At 47.8% G+C, this 21,982-nt stretch overlaps 2 protein-coding genes across 9 annotated transcripts in view; one reads left to right on the top strand and one right to left on the bottom strand.

Annotated features, from left to right (window-relative positions):
* Positions 1–231: 231 nt before the first annotated feature.
* On the top strand, positions 232–8,308 carry ASB8 (ankyrin repeat and SOCS box containing 8). Of its 3 annotated transcripts, none has more exons than XM_080812034.1 (4): positions 232–304; positions 2,880–3,039; positions 4,491–4,595; positions 6,406–8,308. In XM_080812034.1, exons 2-4 carry the CDS (start codon positions 2,911–2,913, stop codon positions 7,036–7,038), a joined length of 867 nt encoding a protein of 288 aa, XP_080668160.1. In that variant the 5' UTR covers positions 232–304; positions 2,880–2,910; the 3' UTR covers positions 7,039–8,308. The 3 variants fall into 3 exon arrangements, with proteins under 3 accessions (XP_080668160.1, XP_080668161.1, XP_080668159.1); XM_080812035.1 differs by having other exon boundaries at positions 254–304; positions 2,876–3,039; XM_080812033.1 differs by lacking the exon at positions 232–304 and having other exon boundaries at positions 2,865–3,039.
* Positions 7,230–21,982, bottom strand: part of PFKM (phosphofructokinase, muscle) — a 45,445-nt gene continuing 30,692 nt past the window's right edge. For 4 of the 6 annotated variants that reach the window (XM_080812027.1, XM_080812026.1, XM_080812028.1 and 1 more), the window contains exons 5-23: positions 20,716–20,905; positions 20,327–20,492; positions 19,594–19,638; positions 19,043–19,151; positions 18,841–18,936; positions 18,515–18,607; positions 17,786–17,911; positions 16,555–16,619; positions 15,973–16,042; positions 15,054–15,203; positions 14,538–14,608; positions 14,088–14,175; positions 13,856–14,008; positions 13,211–13,375; positions 12,104–12,165; positions 11,763–11,874; positions 10,337–10,436; positions 10,150–10,255; positions 7,965–9,923 (exon numbers count right to left, since the gene is read on the bottom strand). In XM_080812027.1, the coding sequence (XP_080668153.1) occupies positions 9,779–9,923; positions 10,150–10,255; positions 10,337–10,436; positions 11,763–11,874; positions 12,104–12,165; positions 13,211–13,375; positions 13,856–14,008; positions 14,088–14,175; positions 14,538–14,608; positions 15,054–15,203; positions 15,973–16,042; positions 16,555–16,619; positions 17,786–17,911; positions 18,515–18,607; positions 18,841–18,936; positions 19,043–19,151; positions 19,594–19,638; positions 20,327–20,492; positions 20,716–20,905 (2,112 nt within the window). In that variant the 3' untranslated portion in view covers positions 7,965–9,778. Of the gene's footprint in view, positions 7,650–7,964; positions 9,924–10,149; positions 10,256–10,336; positions 10,437–11,762; positions 11,875–12,103; positions 12,166–13,210; positions 13,376–13,855; positions 14,009–14,087; positions 14,176–14,537; positions 14,609–15,053; positions 15,204–15,972; positions 16,043–16,554; positions 16,620–17,785; positions 17,912–18,514; positions 18,608–18,840; positions 18,937–19,042; positions 19,152–19,593; positions 19,639–20,326; positions 20,493–20,715; positions 20,906–21,982 lie in introns of those variants that run through there. The other 2 variants (XM_080812030.1, XR_013967311.1) reach the window with 2 other exon arrangements.

Genomic DNA, 21,982 nt, shown 5'->3' with positions numbered 1-21,982 from the left:
CTTTTTGCCTACTGCTGCGGACCAGAGTTCCCGAACTGCGGCCGAGAGCGCTACACTGCGTCTGCGCGCAAAGCCTCGGGCAGGCAAAGAACGTAATCTGTTAACCGTACCTGGGCAGGACGGAGGCTGCCTCACGATTCTGCGCAGGCGCACCCCGCCCTCAGCCATTGGCTAGTGCGCAGGCACCCATCCCAGTCACCCTTCACATCCTGTAAACAGAGGGGGCCCGCTGGAGACGACAACTTCTGCTTCCGGGTCACGCCTTGACAGCGGCTTTCACCACCCAGCTCAGCCCCGCGGTTTGGTGAGTGCGTACCTCGCTGCGGGAATGCCTTGCAGCCAGGTTCCTTAACCCGTGGCACTACGCGCGGTAGCTCTTTCTCCATTCCCGGCTCGGGTTTCGTTAGCCCTGGAGACAGAGACATGGTTCCTGGCCTTGGGGGAGTCAGGGCGGGGGTTGGTTAGCCTCCGGCGCTCCACAGGCGTAGATTGCTCGACCTTCTTTCACTCATCGCCCCTCCCCCGCCCCCCCACCCCCCCGCGGGGAGACCTGCCGGCATTGCTGCGATCTTTGCGGATCCCATGAGGAAAATGACACCACACGTCCTCTCATTTCGTGCCCTTGCCCTTCGGCTCTGCCTCGGCAAGACGCAGCTGCCGCGAGCCGCCCCCCACCCCCGCCACTTCACCCCAGCAGGTGTGGTGGGGTTGGGGGCGCCTCTGGCTGGGCTGAGGGTCTCCCGGCCTGGGCAGAAGCCGAGGCCTCACTAGCACCAAAGGTGTTGAATGTCGCCTCTCTCCCCCTTTGCTTCTACCATCGCAATAGAAAGCCCCTTGGTGTTTTCTCTGGATCCGCAGTGAAAGAAAACCGGGGGAGAGAGGCTTTTCAGTTCCAGCAGAGGAAAGGGGCTGCTGTCTGGAAATGGGTCAAGCTTACATTTCCTTGACCCTTCCCCACAGTGCATGTTTTTAATGGGCCCTGAAGTTTCACTCTTCATCAGGAGCTTCCATGCAACAGCAGAGAACCACTGGTCATGTCCTGAGTTAGGAGTTCTTAGCCTGGAGTCCCAGGAGTGCCCCGAAAATGATTGCAGGGTTTAGTTTCTTCAGATTATCATGGCCCAGAAACGGATAACAGAACCAGTTCAGTCTAAGCTTTTCACTTTAGATGTTGTGTCTTCTGCCCCCCCATTCTTGGAATCTCTGGTTCAAATGCACCTCTGGTTTCTTCTCCCTTTCCCTTGCAACAAAAAAGTATAAGATACAGACCATTGTCTCTGCATGTACTGGCTGTTAGGTTAAAACATATGCCAACTCTATTCTATCTAGAAAGTTTCAGAGAGACATATAAACAAGTGTGTAAGCTTATTCATTCATAATAACGTAGGGGAGAAGAATGCCCAGTATGAATCATTGATACCTATGAATTGAACATTGTTAACCTGCATCCTATTAATTAATACTGTATATAGTTTAAACAGCTAAATGGCTACTGATTAGCAAAATAGAAACTATTCAAATTTGTAATATATTACATAATGCATAAGGGGATACTCCATTATGAAAAGCAAAAATTATGTAGTGTGAAATGACGAAAATAATTTTAGGTTTTTCACTTTAGTAGTGATCATTTGCATAACTTTTAATTATGCAAGGTGTGAATTTTTTAGGATTTAAAGTAATAATCTTTACATTAGTTCAACAAATATTTATATAGAACCTGCCATGTGCCAGGAACTTTTGAAAATAACACTATCTTTACCCTCAAAGAACTTAAGAGTTTAATAAGAACACATATTTCTAGAGAGCTGATACTGCATACTATATATTCTCTACAGTTTTTTGATATATACTTTTTCATGGAAATGCTCCACCTTGTTTGCTCTAATTTTAAATGTTCCCCAACTAGTATATGGGTCTTATACAGCCAGAACTCTTATCATTTAAATTTAAGTATATTGCATCTTTTTCTTCCATGCTAGAACTCTTTGTCATATTGTGGTTTGAAAATATATTATCCCAAATCTATTTCTTAGTTGTCATAAACGGCCAATTATTAAAAATTTTAATTTGTTTTGCCTCGTAAGTCTGCTTGTTTTCCTACAACCACAAGCATATGTCATTAATATGAACTTCACAGTTTTTTTCTGATTTTTTATACATGACTAATTGTCTTTTGTGATTTTTATTTTAGAATGTCACCCAAATATTTCCCATGTTTTCTTTGGTGAGACATTTTAACCTGTTTCACAGATGTCTTATCATTGTTAACGTAGATGTATTTCTTCCATAGCCTTTTCCCTCTCTTCACACAGGTATTGATCACTTCTATAGCCTTTAGTCAACCAGTATTTATTAAATACCTACTTTTTGTGAGATTCTGTGGCTGGTCTTACATGAACAAAAAATAATCTAATTGATTACAATTTAGAGGAGAAACAATATGAACATAACTATACTTGCGGGGCCAAATATAACAAGTAAGCTAAAGGTGATGGTGATAGTAAAGACCACAGAATCCAGAGGAGGGAAAGTTAGTTTTGGGCATCTTCAGCCTTAAAAAAAAAATCCCCTTGCTTGCCTAGTCTTGTTTGTAAACTCCACAGAGCTCCATGAGGGTCTTGGGGCTGCTTGGGGAAATCTTGTTCCAGACTAGTTCAGAGAGCAGAATTGAGGTGCTGAAGGTCAGAGAATTTTCATCCAGGTTTACCCAGCAACTCTTACATTCTATTCCTTTATGATTCCAAAAATTATTAATTAGTCGTTGATTGCTTTGAAATATACTTGTACTGTTGGGAAGGCCTCAGAGAATTCCTAATCCTAGGGACAGGTATGCTCAGTGATGTTGTGTATGCCTAAAACTTCTTTGTTTCAGGCAGTTTGGAGCATGTGAACATACTCTGAGCCTTGATGAGTTCCAGTATGTGGTATATTATGCAGAGCATTCAGAGCAAATACTCTCTCTCAGAGCGCTTAATCCGAACAATCGCTGCCATTCGTTCCTTCCCACATGATAATGTAGAGGACCTCATCAGAGGGGTGAGTGTGCTGGACTGACGGAGAGGCCTGTGGGAGGTAAAGGGGGAAAGTTCCTGGGGAATGGTAATAGATTACAGATTGGTAGCATTGACTCAGCACAATATCACAAGGAGTTTTTACAGTCCTCTTAGACGTATTAACTTGACCATGAAAATACATTTTCCTTGTGTTTTGCTTCTCTTTTCTTCTCCCTCTCACTTTGTGCATCTGACATTTTCTTCAGGAAGTATGTTCTAGGTAACCCTAGTCTCACATTCTTTGTGAAATCTCTGTCTGGATATGGTACATGTGGGATCCAGTAAGCTCAAAGTCTTCTATACATGTTTTACTAAGGGAGGGAGGAGACGAGCAAAGCAGAAGCGGTTTTCAAATCCTTGTGGTTTATAATAATTACACAGAGAGATATCACTTGCCATCTATCTTGACAACAGCTACCACTTGTAGTTCTGTAAGGAATGTCAATCCCTAAAGTGCATGGTAATTTTTGACTTAAGAAAACATCTTAACATGTCTAACCACTACTATCCAATTATTGTTATATGACTAGTGTCCTCGACGGTCTTTGGTCTTTGATATCTTTTTCTGAATATTATTCCTGTTGAAGAGAAGTTACAGGGTCATTTTTTGATCACGAGAAAATGCATCCAGATGCTTACTTTTGTAAGTTCTTTTCAACAACCGTGGAATCCTTATTTACTGCCTGGAGCTCTCTAGCTCCTTCGAAGTTGGGTGGTGCAGCTTTGAGAAGAAAGTCATACAAACTTGTTCTCAGCAGAAATGGTACCAGAGGATTCAGCAGTAGGAAGTTTGTCACATTCTAATTCTAGCTCTGTTGCTGAGTCATTCAGCGACTTTGGTCTGTCTTTAGGATCCCCATCCCCTTTCGTCAGATGTGAAACAGAAGTACCAGCAGGGACTAGGCAGCAGAGAATGCCGATGCTAAGAGACTACTTTGAAGATGTTTATAAACAGAAAGAGAACATTAACATGACCTTACTGTTAATGATGGTCATCTGTTGAATGGCAGAAAGAGCATGCCAGTTCTCTTGGTTTCAGTCTGACAGACTCAGTTTCCTGACTTTTTCAGAGCATGATGGCCATAGAAAGTGGATTGCTTTTCCAGCCCTCCTGTTTGATTGATCCCCAGTTTCCCATTGCTTTTGCACATGAGGTTATGTCCTCAATGAGGTCTAGATGACCGTCTGGCAAGTTACCTTGTGGAAAACCTTAATAATTTGATCTAAGGAATCAATAGTTCCTTTCCTTCATCTTCAGTGTATTCTCTTGGTGTAGATATTATTTAATAAATAGGACTGGAAACTGTGACCAATGGTGTGTTTATAGTGCGGTCAGAGCTAGAGGCCTCTTCCGCCCTGGACTCAGTTCTGAGTCTCATCCTGCTCAGTGAGCCAGAGCCGAGCACACTGACCGGAATTTCCTTCTGCCCATAGGGAGCAGATGTGAACTGTACCCATGGCACACTGAAACCCCTGCACTGTGCCTGCATGGTGTCAGATGCTGACTGTGTGGAGTTACTCCTGGAAAAAGGAGCGGAGGTAAAGTTTTTAACACTGTCACATTAATGATCCACTAAAGCTTGAGCTTCACATTTCCTTAACATTTCTGTCTCTTCTCCCATCTCTTCCCACCTTCTAGCCCATGGTAACATTAGCATAGCAAATATTAAAGCAAAATGTAATGGTAAATAAATACAATGATCCAAAGGATTTCATTCCTTTGCCTTTCTTTCTTGTCTGTGGCTCCAGGAAGAGGGAGTTTTATTTCCCCTTTCTCTCCCAGCCTTCCTTCTGGGGTTGTTTACCTTTCCATTCAGTCCTCTCATTGCCTGTTGACTGTCCAGGAGCTCTAAGTACAGAGGACCCTCCAGTGATGAGTGGAAACCATTGACACCCGCTGCCAGACACGTACTTCTAATATCACCATTACTAGGAGATAAATCTCATTAGGTAGCCATTGCTCAGGACTGGGTCACTGGTGCTATTTCTGCCCACTCATTATTTTACATTTGTTGTGTCTTGTTCATATCTTCTTTTTAATGTATCTTACGGTAAGAAACATAGATTAATTTATATTGACATTAGCAGGAAGTGGCATAGTGTAGTGAATGGTTAAAAGAATGGACTCTGGAGCCAGACTTCATGGATTTGAATCCCAGCTCTGTTACTTTCAGCTCTGTGACTTTGAACAAGTTACTTAATTTTTCTTTGCCTTGGTTTCCCTATCTATAAAATGGAGGTGATAGTGGTGTCTTCTTCATAAGGTTGTCGAGTGTTTAGTACGCTGTCATGTAGTAATTGCTAAGTAAGTGCTTGTTAAATAAATAAATAAGCAGTTTTGACTGTAAGCAATTTGGAAGTCGCATAGGCTGAGGCACTGTTTGGAATCAGACATGCCAGGAAGCTTATGCGGGCCCCAAACACACTGGTCAGTAAGCCTAAGGGGCCAGCCCTGAGTACCATCATCTCCATACAGCCATGCTGTTCTCTACTTATCATTATCTAGTCACTCTTGTGAGTTACCCTGAAATGAAGGCCAGTGATTAATGTCAATGGTGAAAATACCCTGGGGGGAAAAGTTTTTAGCTAAATAGAAAGTTGAACTCAGTTAAATATTCCAGCATATTTTTATTGTATTTTGAGGGGAAGATAATATTGAAGTCTTTGTAGCCTTCAGAAATTACTGGTAATATTGATTTTTAGCAAGTCAGCTGCTATTCTAGTATTGAAAGTTCTGTGCTCTTCCTTTTACATGCTTTTATCCAGGTTCTCTTGTGACTGCACAGTGTATATTTGCAAGGGGGCTGATTGGATTCACAATTTGAGCTTCTCTGTATGGCTAAAGAACACAGCAAAACTACATGGGCAGAGTTTGGCCTCATATCTCAGTCTGGTTGCCATTAGCCACAGAATAGAGTGAGCTGGGATAAGCAAAATAATCCAGAACCTTTGCTCTGGCTTATATATTCAAGCTCCTTTCCAATAAATATCTTCCAGAGTAGTTACGAGGATTTAGACTTCTTCATCTCTTTCTTTACCCCTCCCCCCATGGTAGAGATCCTAGTGAATAATAAACAAGAACATAGCAAAAACCTAAATGAAGCAGGCCAGCTAATCAGTGCACGGAATAGAGTGCTGGTTGTTCTGAGACCGTTCTCTTCCTATTTGCTCCTAAGATCCTGTCATATCTCCTCTTGATCACCAGGACTCGCTGGGAATTGCTTGTTGACTCTCATATTCAGAACATGACATAGCAAAGGTCGTGGATAAATACATGCAAGCTGCTTTTGCCCGCCCATCTTTCTCTTGGTGGTCTAGCTACTGTAATGTAGTTCCTCCCTCTTTACAGGTAAATGCCCTGGATGGTTACAACCGAACAGCCCTCCACTATGCAGCTGAGAAAGATGAGGCTTGTGTGGAGGTCCTTTTGGAGTATGGTGCAAACCCCAATGCACTGGATGGCAACCGAGACACCCCACTTCACTGGGCAGCCTTTAAGAACAATGCCGAGTGTGTGCGGGCCCTCCTAGAGAGTGGGGCCTCTGTCAATGCCCTGGATTATAACAATGATACCCCACTCAGCTGGGCCGCCATGAAGGGAAATCTTGAGAGCGTCAGCATCCTTCTTGATTATGGTGCAGAAGTCAGAGTCATCAACCTGAAAGGCCAGACGCCCATCTCCCGCCTGGTGGCTCTGCTAGTCAGGGGACTTGGAACAGAGAAAGAAGACTCTTGCTTTGAGCTCCTGCACAGAGCCGTGGGACACTTTGAGCTAAGGAAGAATGGCACCATGCCACGAGAAGTGGCCAGAGACCAGCAGCTGTGTGAAAAACTGACTGTCCTGTGCTCAGCCCCAGGAACTCTAAAAACACTCTCTCGCTATGCTGTGCGCAGGAGTTTGGGACTCCAGTATCTGCCAGATGCAGTGAAGGTCCTTCCACTGCCAGCTTCTCTGAAGGAATACCTGTTACTTGTGGAATAGGCTGGAGGAGACGTTTGCCCCGTTACACAGGCAACTCTGGGGGAGGCTTTTCCCTGCAGTGCTCTCTTTGTCTTGGAAAACAGGAAAAGCAGTCGTTCCTGTTGTGTGGTTTGTATTTAGAGGCAACGTGTCACAACGGTAACCTCCACACCATCTCCCTTCCCCAAACTGAGCAACCAAACAAAAAAAGATCCTTCACATTTGTTTTCTGTTTATTGCTTACGTGGCTTTTTATATTGCACCCTGCAAAAGAAGAGCTCTCCCCCTACCCTCCCCTTTAGGGAAAAAGTCAACAGCGCAACCAAATTCTCTAGATGAAGAGTATTTAAAGAATGTGTTTAGTTTTCCTTTGGGAACGCGATTAAAATTTAAGAAGAATCCCTCTAGAAGCATTGTAACTGGTCAGTGAAGAAGTTTAAGAAAATCCCAGCTAACAGATGTGGCCCAAAGATGAAGAAACGATGACCTCAGATGGTGTGCAGAAACACAGTTGGGCTGGATGATACGGATGATACCCAAGAGTGCCACGTCGTGGAGTGTGCGGAAGGGACTAGCCCCCTCTCCCAACAGCAAAGGAAACAGCAGTCTTTGCTTCTTTTCCATGGGTGTACCTGAGGGTTATAGTAGTTCAGCAGTGTTATTTCAGAAATAACACTGTCTTACTGCTTTTCACATAGTAGAGGAGATAGCAGGTTCTGAGCAGTCCTAAGAACTCAGTGTCCTAAGGACTTTTCTCCTAATGCAATTCTTTTTCTTTGTGAAAGCCAGTTTGCTCCAGCAGGCTTAGCAAGTGTTTGTACACCTTGGCTGAAGGTGTTTACTCCAGCAGGGGACGAGAAGGGCTGGGCTTTTCCCACTGGTCTTCATTTCCCTATAGATAGCTCACTCTGCTAAGAGTTGGGAGTGATTTTCTTTTCAGCTGTTTTGGAAACTTCGCTTTTTACTGATCTGTACAAGACATCGGGGGAGCTGAGGGTGCGGGGGAAGAGCAGTATAAGAGCTTCTTTTGAGATGGCCCACCTACTCAAAAAAGAACTGCTTTAGTGAACCATACTTGGTCAACAGTACTCTTTCTTTTCATGTTCTTAAACTAGAGCAAGTTGTTATTGATCTTGGATGACCCAGATGCAAATTTGAAAAACTTTTTTTTTTCCTTTTCACTGATTGGGAACCACAAATAAAAATGACTGGAATCTGCTGACATAGCTAATTTGAAAAACAATGTCTGCTTTTGCCCTTTTGCTGTTGGTGGGGTTTTTTTGCTCACTTGAAAAAAAAAAGAAAGAAATAAACACTTCTAAAAGCAAGTTTGGCAATTTCGACTATTCCTACTTTTCTCCACATTATTTAATCACTGGGAGTCCTGTTGGCTGGAACTCTGAAGCGGGGCTGTCACTACCCTCCTCATAAGCTGGTGTGAGGATACAGTGGTAATAGTGCTCGATATTTATTGTTAATTTCTCTTCCCCTTAAAGAACTGCGCCACAAGCATTTGGCTTCTTTAATTCTGGACTCCCAACACGACTTCTCAGTTACTGTTTAGAACTGTTTTCAGGGTATAGAGGTAATACTTGGGACAGCCAGCAAAAGCCATGTAGTAGAGCTAATCTGTCCTCCACCCCTGGTAAAACCTGGAACCTCTTCCTGCTTCATCAAGCAAGTGAAAAACTGGGTTGGGAGGAATATGTAGGCTTGTGCCAAGAGCAACAACAGGATGCCATCCTGTCAATTTGGAGGCTTCTGAAGACCCAACTGCATGACACGGTCACTTGGCTGATGAGGAGGAAGAAGCTGTTGTTATGACACAGAACACAAATTGAGCCAAATAAGAACTGACAACTTTGTAAAGCTGTATTTCAGCCAGCCCACCAAACCAGGCCCCGGTCCAGGTGTCTCTTTCCCAAGCTTTCAAAATTTGCATGTGTCCCCACAGATGGATTCTACCTTTCATCTAGGAATGAGTACAGGGGAAGGGTTGAGAAGCAAGAACCCTGAGTTGTCAAAAGAGGAGTAAAGATTGTGGGATGGCTGGAAAAAAGCACCCCTGGGTAATAGGTATAGGATCAAAAGGTGAAACACAACGTCGTGCTTAGGAGAGATTGGTGCACCCTACGGCCGCAAAGGATGCAGGAGGGACTGGTGTGAAACAAGGGTAAGGACCAGCATAGGATGTTCTAGGATCTTTTGTACAGAGCCAAGAGATGCTGCAGGAAATACGCCAGGAGGTGGAGAGAAGTATGCGGCATGATCGCATGGGTTGCATTTTTCCCAGGTGTCTGAGCAGAGTCTGGTCCTTAGGGTTGGCAGTATGACATCTACTTGTGCAAGTGACAACAGGAGAACCAAAAGGACAGTGACCAGTTGGCATTTATTAGTGTAGCTATTGTCTGTCACTGCAGTAAAAGTAGTAGAGGAACCAAGACTTTGTTATCACAAAGAAATAAATAAAGCTTATTTTTAGGAAAATTCTAACCGAGTAGCTGAAATCTAGCAGTAGCACGAGAGGAGCCCAGTCTTGTGTGACAGGTGAAGCTGGGGTAGAAGTCATGATAAATTCTACCTAAAAGGAGTTTCTACTCACCACCCCAGCTCCCTGGCCAGAGCTGGTCATGGCTACAGTTGCAGAATAAAAGGAAACCTAAAGAAAAATGCGCTAAAACACTTGGGAATACACGGACTTGGATCTATCAGGGTGAGCTGACCATGATCAGACAATCCATGACCCTCACTCCAAAGAGGGTTAGATAGAAGTTTCTCCAGATCGCTTCCGACTGATGTGCTCCAGGTGGGCGTGCTCTGAGGTGTCCAAGTCAATCTCGTACTTGGCTAGGATTTTGAGGATGGGCCTCAGCTTCAGCCACCACTGTTCCTTGGGGATGCGGTGCCTACAGAGAAATGAGATAGATGATGATTTCACCTTTTAGCACCCCAAATGACCCTATCAAACGCTGATGGGAAGAAGCTGAATAGAAGAGGCTGGACTTTAGGGCAAGGGCTAAGATCTGAAAGAGGTATGACTACCCATGTTAGTCCTAAGATAAAAGGATGGAAGACAGCAAACAGGTTGGGAAGAGGAGATCCTGAAACTACTAGGGAAGTAGATGTACTCACTCAAAATCCGTCTGGTCCTTTAGCTCAGTCACTGGTTGAAAGACCAGAGCCCTCTTACGCATCCCCAGAACACAGCCCGAGTCTGGTGTGTTGGCAAAGATCCTCCCTGCAATAATGGATGGTCAATAAGCTTCAGTAATGGGGAACCAACCTCTATGGAGGGGACTTACCCTCTTACCCGACCTACCATTACGGTAACTCTCTTTGATTTTCCCAGACATCCAGTTCATAGCCTTGGCGCCCATCTTAGTGGCAAAATTCCTGTCAAACGGAGTTGGGCTCCCACCCTGAAAAAAGAGTCTTAAAGTTAGAAAGGGAAAGACTCTAATGAAATGGCAGAGACACCCGAACATACAGAGAAAAAGGAAAGAAAAGTTCCCAGGTTTACAGCCAGAAACGGGAATCTGGAAGTCTAACTTTGAAAGGAAATCCTGGGACAGTGCTGAGAACCAGGGTGAGCTGGCGTGGCAGATTTGGCTGTTTATCAGGTGTAAGAGCTAACTAATTAGATAAAGGAGTAATTGATCTCACAACTGCCTCTTCTCGCTCCACAGCTGCCAGATCCCGTTGTTTACTTCTAGTCTGACTGGCCACTCAGTCACTTCTCTGCCCCTCTTCAGCCTAGCAGCTTTTGTCAGTTGCCATCGTCAGGGACATAAGAAGTGTTCCTTGTGAACCAATATGGATGGCCTTGGTAGAACCTCAGAATAATACAAAACATCATGTACATTTTCTCCAAGCTAAGCGAAAGTAGGTGGGAAGTGGGGAACAGATTGTCATACTTTATCCAGTTGGATATCCACTACCCATTCCTGCAGGGGCTAATAGCAAGCTCATTCAGACTTGAGATACTGGGAATTCTTATGTGGGTAGACAAAGGTCAAATGTCCATACGTAAGCAGGATCAGCTGGAGACACAGGATGGGGAGGCCCAAGACCGCTAGTATCATCTGTGAGCCAGGCCCACCAGAGATGGGGACTGAATGTGGATGGTAGAAAGGAATTCATTTGTCCTGGAAGCCCCAGTTCTTGGGGATGGAGCCCAATACCAGCAAGGTGCCCAGACTCATTTCCCAGGTTCCTTACAGAGGGCCGCATGGTGTGGCGGGAAGAGCACTGGCTCTCGCCCAGGCTTGATGAGTGGCCCTGAAAAAATTGTTTCTCCTCTCTGGGCCTCGCTTTCCTCACCTGAACTGGTGGTCCTCAACTAGAGATGATTTTGCCTCCCCGGGGACGTTTGGCAATATCTAAAGACATCTTTTTAGTTGTTAAAACTCAGGAGGGGAGTGCTACTGGCCTGTAGTGGGTAGAGTCCAGGGATATTGCTAAAGCATCCCACCATGCACACAGCGGCTCCCCACAACAAAGACTTATCCAGCCCTGAACAGCAATGGTGCTTAGGCTGAGAAACCCGCCTTCATGAAGAGGATGGACTCAATCTCTAAGGCCATTTCCAGAGAAAAGATGTTTAGATTCTATGCCAGTACAAGACTGCAGGTTCGTGCTCTGTGATGGCACTGATGGCCCCTAGCAGATTGGAGGCCAGCAGGAGGCCCAGTGGCTACTGGGGGTAAGGCCATCTGGTGAAGGGTGTGACGGGGTGTCTTCCCTACCTGCTGCATGTGGCCAAGCACATTCTTCCTGCTGTCAAAGATGCCCTTTCCCTCCTCAGAGTACAGGTTGAAAATGAAGTCAGTGGTATAGTTCTCGTTGCACTTCTCATTCCTGCCAAGTAGAAACGAAAAGCCTATGGCTTTGGTTATCTCCCTTTCCTCCCAACCCTTTTCTGATTTTGTAAGCTTTTTCTTCCCTTTTCTATCTCCTCCCATGGCTCAGGTTTTCTCCATTTGTATCCAAATTTCTCAGGGTGTCCCAAACAGATTCAATCTGTGGGCTAGAGCAAGAGCCTAACTAATTCTTCTCTTCACTCAGGAACAAGCCGTGGATGAGATACCTTAACACCAAGCCCCTCTTCACAGTGGTTTTCATCTTTTGCACCAGATGTTCAACATTTGCCTGAAAACAAGAGTAAATCCTAAGCTTGGCTGGGAGCGGAGACAGCTGGGGAGGTGCACAGCTCTCTTGTTCCCCACCAGACCTCCCAGAAGGGGAGAGGGACATGGAAGACAGTTGTTTACAATCCTGTGTCTAATTCCTATAAGAAGTTCAGTGTAGACTGAAATTTAAACAAAGATGGCAAAGGAGACAGGCAGAACTGGAAGAGGGCACATCAGAGACAGCTGTGGCAACTGCCAGTTCGCCCTTCCCCTGCTCCCAATGTCCCTTTCCAGGGGTTTCTGGTTCCCGTCTCTCAGAGGGCTGACTCTTGCTCTCAGCATTGGTCCTTAAATGGTTTGCTTGTGTGTGTGGCAGTGATTCACCTGGGAGGAACCAGTTCCTTCATCAGGGCTTTGAGCTGGGGGTAAAGGAGGAAGACTCTCACCTCCATTCCTGGCAGGGGTCAGCTGGGTTCTTGGATTAGGGAGTTCCCTCAGCCTGCTGCCCCTCCACTTTGTGGCCTTTCTTTCCTCTAGTGGACTGAGATCTTGGAAAATTAGGATCATACAGTTCCTCTGTGAACAGGAGTCCAAGTTCCCCACCCCTCCATCCCTGGAAGTGACAGGGAATGGAAGAGTCTGGAAGCAAGGGAAGTTCGAAGGGGTGGCAGGATGCAGTAGAAAGGCTTTCTCTGTTGGTTAAATCCTCTACTCACTCGTTTAAGTTTAGAAAAGGCTTTTAACCTGTCTAAATCATTCTCATCTGTAACATGGAGATAATGTCTCCTTGCATATCTGTTTTGAAGATAAAACGCAAAAACACATGGGAAGGGCTTAGCAACATGCCATCCTTCAAAACCGACACTCCCGACAACAGGAGCCGAGGGCACATGTGAGCTTACACCAGACAATGCCTGCGTGCTGCCTCTCCCGCCTCCTCGCAGGGCCCCACGCACCAGGCAGCTGTCCTCCTCTTGAGCTCACACAGCTCAGTTGCTGCAGGCACAGTGAGGACAGACGGGGGCGAAGGAGGGCTACGGTACAGGCTCGGGGTAGCCGTCTACCTGCAGGTCCCGAATGGTGAAGGGCTCCTCAAAAATATAGGCGGCATCAGCCCCAGCTGCCAGGCCGGCCATGGTGGCCAGGTAGCCGCAGTAGCCGCCCATCGTCTCGATGATGAACACGCGCCGCTTGGTGCCTGCTGCTGACTGCTTGATGCGGTCACAGGTCTGGTGAGACAGTGGGTCACAGTTAGAGAGATGGGGCCCAGGCTCTGCTGCTTGTCACTTCTCTGGCCCTTGCCACGACCCCGCTCTGGAATGCGCTCCTCTCCAGGCAGGCCGGGCTGCTAGGCCTCATCAAGTGCTTGCCTTCAGGGGCGGCAGGCACACGGGCCCACCAGGCTGTGGAACCCTTCTCTTCGGAAAGAAGCTGTACTCCTCCTTTCTGTTGCTCAGGGTAGGGAAATTAGGCCTTAGACCCTCAGGAGGGAGAAACCTTGGCATGCAGAGTACTGGTGCCTTTCCAGGTTGGAAACGCCCAGGGGAGAATGAGCCCCACACATGTGGTCGAGTAAGGCCTGCATAAAGGCCTGTGCTTCCAGAAGCACTCTTCAAGCACTCGCTTCGTTGGTATCAAAAAAGTGGCTCACTTTCTAGGAGCACATGCAGTCCCGGCCAGAGGCCTGGGAGGTAGCAGCAGGGTCTCACCGTGCAGATAGTGTTCAGGGCTGTATCAGCCCCCACGCTGAAGTCAGAGCCGGGGACATTGTTGGAGACCGTAGCGGGAATGACCACAAACGGGATGCACAGCTCGTCAAACTGCTTTCTGCCCTCCATCAGTTCCAGGCCCCCGGTGTAAGCCTGAGAAGAGTGGCGAGGGCAGCGATGAGGGGAGAGGCAGAGGTGGGGGGTGGAGGGGAGGAAACAGGAGGGCACTCACCTCAAAGCCCCCAATGATGACAAGGCCCTGAATATTAAATTTTGTGATGTTGGCACTGATCTGCTCGAAGCTCTTCTTGGGGAGAGTCCTAGTTGAATAGGGTGGGGCAGGGGTGGGCAATGAGGTGATGGGATTTGGAGAAGGGACAGCAAAATAGAGGGAGAGAAAAGCCAGAATTAGAAGAGTGCTTTATGTATAATTTCTTGACTTGTGCCCTCTTCCCTATGCCACCTCTCACCACTGTCCACGGGTCCAACTTGAGGCTTTATGTGCCCAAAGCTGCTAAAAGAGGTCTGCACGAGCATGCCTGCCCCCACTGAGGCCACTGTGAGCTTGGGGACCAAAGTCCCAGACGACAGCAGTGTAGATGCTGACCTAATGAACTGACACCCATATTCGAGGGACATCTTTAGGGTTAACTAGGAGGAGTGCTCCTATGATGCCCCTTACCTTTTTGTCCCAAGTTTGGAACCACCTTGGCCAGTCCAGCCCCCTACATAGCTCCAGCCAGCTTCCTCGATCTGCAAGAAAGGTCACACAGGTGTGCACTGTGAGCTGACACCACTTCCCGTGTTCAGAGCCCAACCCAACAGCCCCTAGTGAGAGAAGGAATGCCAGGCATCGGCCTTTCCCCACCTTGATGAACTTCCTCCACCATTACTGCTCATCCACAAATATTAAGCGCCTACTTACACCAGACACCGCACTAAGCTTTGGGATAGAGAAATAAGGTATGTGATCTGCAAATGATTCATTTCAGTGTCTCCTGCCTGTTCATACTGCCCTAAAATTAAGTATTTACTTCTGTTCAAAACCTTAGAAGAAAGCAAGGTAGAGAACGGAAGGGGAGGTGGGGGGGGGGGCAAGAGAAAGGAGAATGGACAGGTCCCCCCTGCTACACTTATCCTCCTCATGATGGCTCCTTGGCCCCAGAGTATGTGCCCTCTGTCCTTTTAGTCCCCATACCTGACCCTTGGCCAGGCCCTCGAAGCCATCGTGCACAACCAGCACCCGGTTGCCTTGGATGAGGCCAATTCTCACAGTGGAGCGCACGGCAGCGTTCATGCCTGCGGCCGGGGCCCCCACGTTCATCACCGCCACTGTGTGCGTGCTACCCTGGGGAGAAGGAAGCGGAGAGGAAGTAGGGCAGAGACAGGGACCGAAACCCCAGCAGAGAGAAGAGGGCAGGTTGGTAAGGGGAGCTCGACCCTGAGTCCCTAGTGGTCCCACAATCAGGACACGTGCCTCTGGACAACACCCCCCTTATCCTAGGAACGCTGGCATAGCCTGCTCCCTCATGCTAGCAAAGCAAAACTCTATCACCAGTCAATAAGCAAAGCTCTGTCCCTAAGCCCACACATCACTCGTTATATAACGAATGAGAGCTTCCAAAGCATGATCCTCGGGCCACGTGATCTTTATGCCATTAAACCTGGGCCCCTGCCCCAGATCTAAATCCTCTCTGAGGGAAGGACCCAGCAATCTGCATGTTTAATAAGCAGCCCACGTAATTCTGATATACCCCAAATACCGAGAACCACTATCGCAATGGAAGAAGTGGCTAAAGTACACTCAGACGTGGTTATTCCCAGATTTGCCCAGGGGAAAAAAAAAAACAAAAACATAAACTTCTTTCCCATTCCTTGCAAGCTACCTTGTCAGTCCTAAACTGGGTGTGGGTCTTGGGTTCGAGACGCCCAGGGCACACTAAGAACATGAGGCTGGAATCTGGGGTGGCTGAGCGATTTCTTAATAGGGTCAGGGGCTCGGTACCAAAGATGACAGGGGGCAAGGAAGCTGGCCAGGCTGTAGGCTGTGTGGAGTGAAAGTAGCACTTCGTAGAGGGAAACTGAGAGAAGGAGAGAGTCAAGGGCAGAGAACTCACCGGTGCCTTTGTGACTGGGGGTCTGACATGAGCCAGGAGTTTGTATACCTCCCAGTTGTTCATGAAGCTCCTGTAAAAAGGAGAGAGAGAGCGGAGTGTCTCTAGGCCACTCCGCATGCCAGCAGCCAAGGGGGTCTGAAGTTTTGCTCACAGTGTGAAGTACCACAGGGCAAACCTCGAAGGATATAACTGGGACACAGCAGGGACTAGGTTGGGGCTTAAAAGGAGCCACTGATTAATCCAACCCTCCCTGAGTGCTCTCCTCCCAGCCCCGCACGCAGCATGAAATGCTGTGCTTTCCCTAGAGAAACAGAAAACCTAGCTGGAATCAACACACAGAGACACCAGATTACAGAAGGTACATCCCAGGGAGAGATCCCCGGGATGTACTGTGCCTCCTGGTCACCTCCCCACCCATTCTCCTGGAGAAGAAACTGTTGCAGAGACAATAAAAAGCTCCTATTTTGGGTCTGAAGCTATGTCTTTTTTTTTTTTTTTTTTTTTTTTTTTTTTTTTTTTTTTTTTTTGTTTCATTCCAGTATCTGATTTCTGTAGCTAGGGAGCTTCTGGTCATTCTCTCACCTGCCTCTCAGCTTCATGGCTTCGTCAAATTTCCTGTCGTTCATGGCCTTGGTCACATCCTTGGTCTGAGGAAGGAGCACAGCGAGAGTCACGACTACAGGGCAGGGCTCTCCGCGGCTGGATTTCTATCCCATGGGAACACCCAGACCGTCTCCACGCTTATGACTAGTTCCTGCCCACCAGGCACCCCACCTGCTCCATGCCTCCCGACCTTGCACAGAAAGAAGTATCTCTGTTTGTCCTCAATTTGGGGAGGAATGAGCAGCCAGAGGAAGGAGCCAATTCAATGCTCTACTTACTAGAACATGGGCAGAGTGGAGGAGTGCTCACAGAATAGCATCTCCCTCTATGCCACGCCCATGCCACAACCTCAAAGCAGCCTCTAAACTGAGTAAAGGAAGACAATTGCCCAGAGAGTGCAGTCGGGGAGAAAGGCCAGTCCCTGCCATGTGTTTCCCAGCTACTGATTTCTTCTCCATGAGCCAGAGCTTTCGCTCTTGGGCTTCCAGAGACACAATTCCAAGCAAGGTTGGAGTGTATCTGTGCAGCAGGTGGCTAGGACTCCCCAAGTCTCCGAGAGAAGCAGGGCAGGAGACGGGGGGCCCTCAGCCCTGTGCATGCAGACCAGCCCCAAGGATGGGCTGGACCCCTGAGCTCCCAGCCGCAATGTCTGCTCTGTGGTAGCAGAGGAACAAGTCCTTCATGTAAGAGCCACCTCTCCCTGAGCACTGAGCATTTTCCAGGTACTGCAGCAGACCCTTTACAAAGCGTCCCGCCACTCCTTCTACTATCCCACAGGGTGAGTGTTAAAAACCTTGTGTTGGTTCAGAGGAATATGGTCAAGGTGGATACTATAGAAACATATAAGCCAGCCAACCGGATCTTACTACTATCCCTGCTTTTCATAGTATTTGGAGAGCTACTGCATTCCTCTTCCCACAAAGATGTGGCAAAAGCAACTGAGGTTGGATATTATGCGATGTTGGGTCTCATTACTTGGTGGGATGCAGCATCTGTCACGTTCTTTAGGAACACTTAACAGAAGGAGACCCTGAGACTCAGAGAGGAGACCGCTCCCATACAGAGCCTATCATGTTCTTTCCCCATCTGACTCCCCTGCTGTCTTTCCATCTGTTCCTTGCTCCATTGGCCTTGGAAGTGGGTCTCTTTCCCTCTCAGCTCAAAGACAGGCTCAGGGCTGTTAGGGAGTGGGGTTGAGGTCAGTACTTACCACCTGGACACACTCCATGAGGGGCAGGCGCACAGCCTGGTTACCAGAGAGGCTCACCACACAGGCTGGGGTGTCCGGGGTCCCCTCCAGAAGTGCCATCACGGCTTCCACACCCATCCTGCTGCCCTGCAGGAGCCCAGGGAGCAAAGGCAGTCTGGTTCAGGCCTCCCAATCTGGACTCAGCCTGGAGAGCCAGGGCACTCGAGGCCCGTCCAGATCACAGGACTGAGCTGCGTATCTGAGGACTACAGTCAAGAACTTACTGGACTTTCCCTCCCTACTCAGATTTCATCTAAGCTTGATGATTCCTCATCCTCTTGCCATTAGAATTCTATCTGATTCCAGAGAAATGTGTCCACTGTAGCAATCAAGGAGGTTACTGAGGCTTAATAATACTCCCTTCTTATTAAAAAAATAGAGTATGGTGTCTCTCTTCCAATGAAAGTAGGATAAGAGGGTTCAATCTGAGAGTCTGAATTTAGATCTTAATAATGGTATTAATGCTCAAAGTGGAGATCTGAGAGCTCATCATTTGCGGAGCATAGAGTTTCCCACCAGTTTTTGCAACAGAAGAGAACTGGTACGTGTACAGGAATGGGTCAAGGGCCGGTGCCATCAGAGGCTGGGGGCGGGCGGCATGGTCAGCACGGTGCACCCCTGTCACGGCGAAGTGCTGTTCTGTAGACTATGGGTTCTAACATGTGAGGGCCTCATAACTCCGTGACTTACCAGGATTCGGTCAAAGGCTGACGGGGTCCCACCCCGCTGCACATGCCCCAAGACAGTGACCCGAGTGTCATATCCCAGACGCTTTACCACCAGCTAAAGAGACCAAAAGAAAGACAGAGATAGGGATAAAGAGTCAAAGGCTGAAAACAAGTAGAGACTAAGATAAACCCAAATGGCTTAGCCTCTTATCTTGTCACAATTCCTTAGACACCAGGGGGGCAGGAAACATGGGGAGAGATATACAGAAGGCCTAAGGTGAGACTCAGATCACTAGGGAAGGAGGCAGGGGATGGTGTCCAAGCCCTTTCTGGGTTCTTCCTACTTACGTTCTTGATGTCCTCAGAGGTGATTGGTTTCCCATTCTTGTCGATTGCACCCTCAGCCACAATGATTATGTTGAGACGAGAACCACGGGTCCTTGTCTGGTCAAGAGCAAAGAGAAGAGAGCTCAGTGGAGGGAAACTAATGTGAAGGCAGCATCAGTGGAAGAGGCGAGGGTTTTTTAAGGGCAAAATTAAGTGCCAGTACCTCGCTGAGCCGGCGACAAAGATGTTCCTCCCAGTCATCATCTGGCGGACACTCAGGAATAAAAACCCAGTCAGCCCCGCAGGAGAGGGAGGTGACAAGGGCCAGGTATCTGAGATGAGAGGCAGAATCATCACCCTAGGAGCCACAATCCACGAACAGCCTCACCCATACCCAGCGGGTCTGCCTGTCCCCATAGTCAGTGGAAGGTCTGAAGGTCTGTGGTTTCCTTCTTGGGGTGAGGTGTCTTCTTGAGACAGCTTCTCAGTGGGCCTCTGTCCCTGAGGAGCACCTTCTAGTCATGCTCACCTACCAAAGCAGCTTCTAATCTCAGAGCACTGTGTGTCCCTTCACACTGGAGTGTGTCTGGGCCCATACACACAGGCACAACCCCACACGTGTGGGTAGGTGGTGGGTTGGGGCTGGAAGCAGGGAAGCAGAGGAGCACGTACACTTCCAGATCTGCTACCCCTGGGAGACCTCTTTGGACTCTCCGGGGAAGAGAAAGCCATTGCTGGCACTGCAGAATCAGTGACTCCAGATGGGGATCTTACCCACAGTGCCGGCCCATCACTTCTAACACAAACGTCCTCTGGTGGCTGCAAGAGAGAGACAAAGGGCTTATACAGTCCTTGTGTCCCTGTGGCCAGGATCAAGCCGCCACCCACATCCAAGCCATGAAAGCTCCTTGGGAGATGCATTTATGCTTCCAACAGCTTCCAACAAGCTTCCTGAGAGACCAGGGAGACCCGGGGAAACACGTCAGCCACAGGGTGGCTAAAATACAGCAGTACATTGTGTCAGTCCTATGGCTCTGTTCCAGGAAGCGAGGGGGCCCGGGAAGGGAAGGGAAGAAGCGAGGTCTCGACTGGCCCGGAATCTCCGAGGATTACCCTGGGAAACTGTGACCTTCTGTCCTTCCTTCTCACACTTTCTGAGCGGTGGTGGTGGCCACCACAGTCACTATGACATGGCTGAAAGGGTGGCTGAGGTTTGGGGCTCCCTGGATTCATCTCATATTGGCCCCTAATCATTTGGGAGACCCCCTGGCTATTAAAGCCCTCAGAGCTACAGTGTGGACAGTGCACTAGACAGCAACAAGAGGCAAACCCACAGCATTTAGATGGCAATGCAATTTCGGGACTCCAGGGATAACTCTTCGTTAAAAACAGCATTCTGGCCCCAGAAAACTGGTTGTTAGAGTCTACAGCTCCAAAGCATTCATCTTCTCTAGATCCCAGCCCTTCAGCCAGTCCCAGCTGCCACCCTCCTAGACTGCCCCCTTACCTCTGAGCAGTAGTGGTGATAGCATCCACGATCTCTATGATACGATGCAGGGCAGAATCGGTGCCGATGGTCATATCAGTGCCACAGAAGTCATTGTCAATTGAGCCCACCAAGCCCACGATGTTCAGGTAGCTGGACTTTGTAGCCTCCTCTGCTGTGATCTTACCTGACAAAGACAAGCAAACCGGAAGCCACTGGGTGAGGTGCCTGGCATGCCAAAAGAGCAGGTGACTGGGGAGGGAAGGACCTGCAGCAAATGGGTACCATAAGCAATGGCAGAACAAGGAGGCCAGAGACTATCCGTTTGCATCTAGGTAATGACTTCCTCCAATGGGAGGACGGGGGTGTGTGCAGGCGCATAAACCATACTTATGACAACAACATCTCACCTGCTTTCTGGAGGTCACTCAGTAAGTCACTCCACTCAGAACGGAAGGTGTCAGCCCCAGTAAGGCTGCCATCACCCCCAATGACACACAGATTGGTAATCCCACGCTTCACCAGGTTGTGGGCAGCTCGCAGTCGCCCCTCTCGGTCCCGGAAGTCCTTGCACCGGGCACTTCCAATGACTGTGCCTCCCTGTGGGGAAGAGGTAGAAGTCAGCTCCCCAGAGGATACTGCCAAATTTGGGCTCAACGTGCTAAATTTCGTCCATTCCAACACTGTGATGGGCTGTCCTAACCACGTGCCTTTCTTAGAAAGAGCCCTGACATCCTGAAGGGCCATCTGTCCTTTCTAGAAGAGAGAGAAATGATACCGGCTGAGCTATCATAGCGTTACTCCTTATACTCTGCTATACCTCTTTGAAGACTAAGATCAACCCATTTCGTTGAAGACTTTGTCATCAAAGTGATTATCCTCAAGGAGAGCAAAGGAATACATACATGCAGTTGGCTTTTGGAATAATCTCCATCTTTCACAAGAAAGAGCACTGGCTTCAGTCCTGGAAATTCTCCCTAGTGACCTGACTTCATCCAAATGACCAGACTGCATCCAAATTATTCTTAGGAGTTCATCCCAATGTGCTTGGTAGTACCTTTTCCCTCTCGAACTCACTGATTTCTAATTGCAACCAGGCACTGCCAGTTTCCTCTCTGCTCCTCAGACTATGGTGCTAATGAGAGGAGACACAATACCTAGGTATGCACAGGAAAAATAGCTCTGAGTATTCCCAGGGGCTTATAGATACCCCAAGAGAGCTAAGTAATTGGCTCCATGCCTTTGGGAGTATTGATGGAGAATTCTGGCTCATTCTCAGACCACTTTACTGCAGGCATTATTGCTTACAGAGAACCTTCACGAAGCATTGCACATTAAAATTTTTCCTATGGATTCTTAGAGGGTTGAAGTAAAGAAAGGGGATACAAATGTAATTTGCAGATTTTTCAGTAAATAAGAAAATAGGTATATGACTTAGAGAAAGTGGCACAAAGGGTTCTGGATATAGTCAGCATAATCTTAGGGTGTTTTCTGGAAACTCTGAAATGCTATATTGGTTCCTTCCTCCCTTAAACACTTTGGTTTCAGGTGACATTATCTCCATCACATGAGGACTGGCAGATTTCAGCTCTACTTCTGGCTCTGGCTCCAGTCCTCTGGTAAAGTTATTTTCATGGCCAGGCCTTCCCCGTGACCCCAAAGCAGGTCCTGCTTACA

Source organism: Martes martes (genome assembly GCF_963455335.1).
Source record: "Martes martes genome assembly, chromosome: 8".
Taxonomy (NCBI): Eukaryota; Metazoa; Chordata; class Mammalia; order Carnivora; family Mustelidae; genus Martes; species Martes martes.
This window is presented reverse-complemented; position numbering and strand designations above follow the sequence as displayed.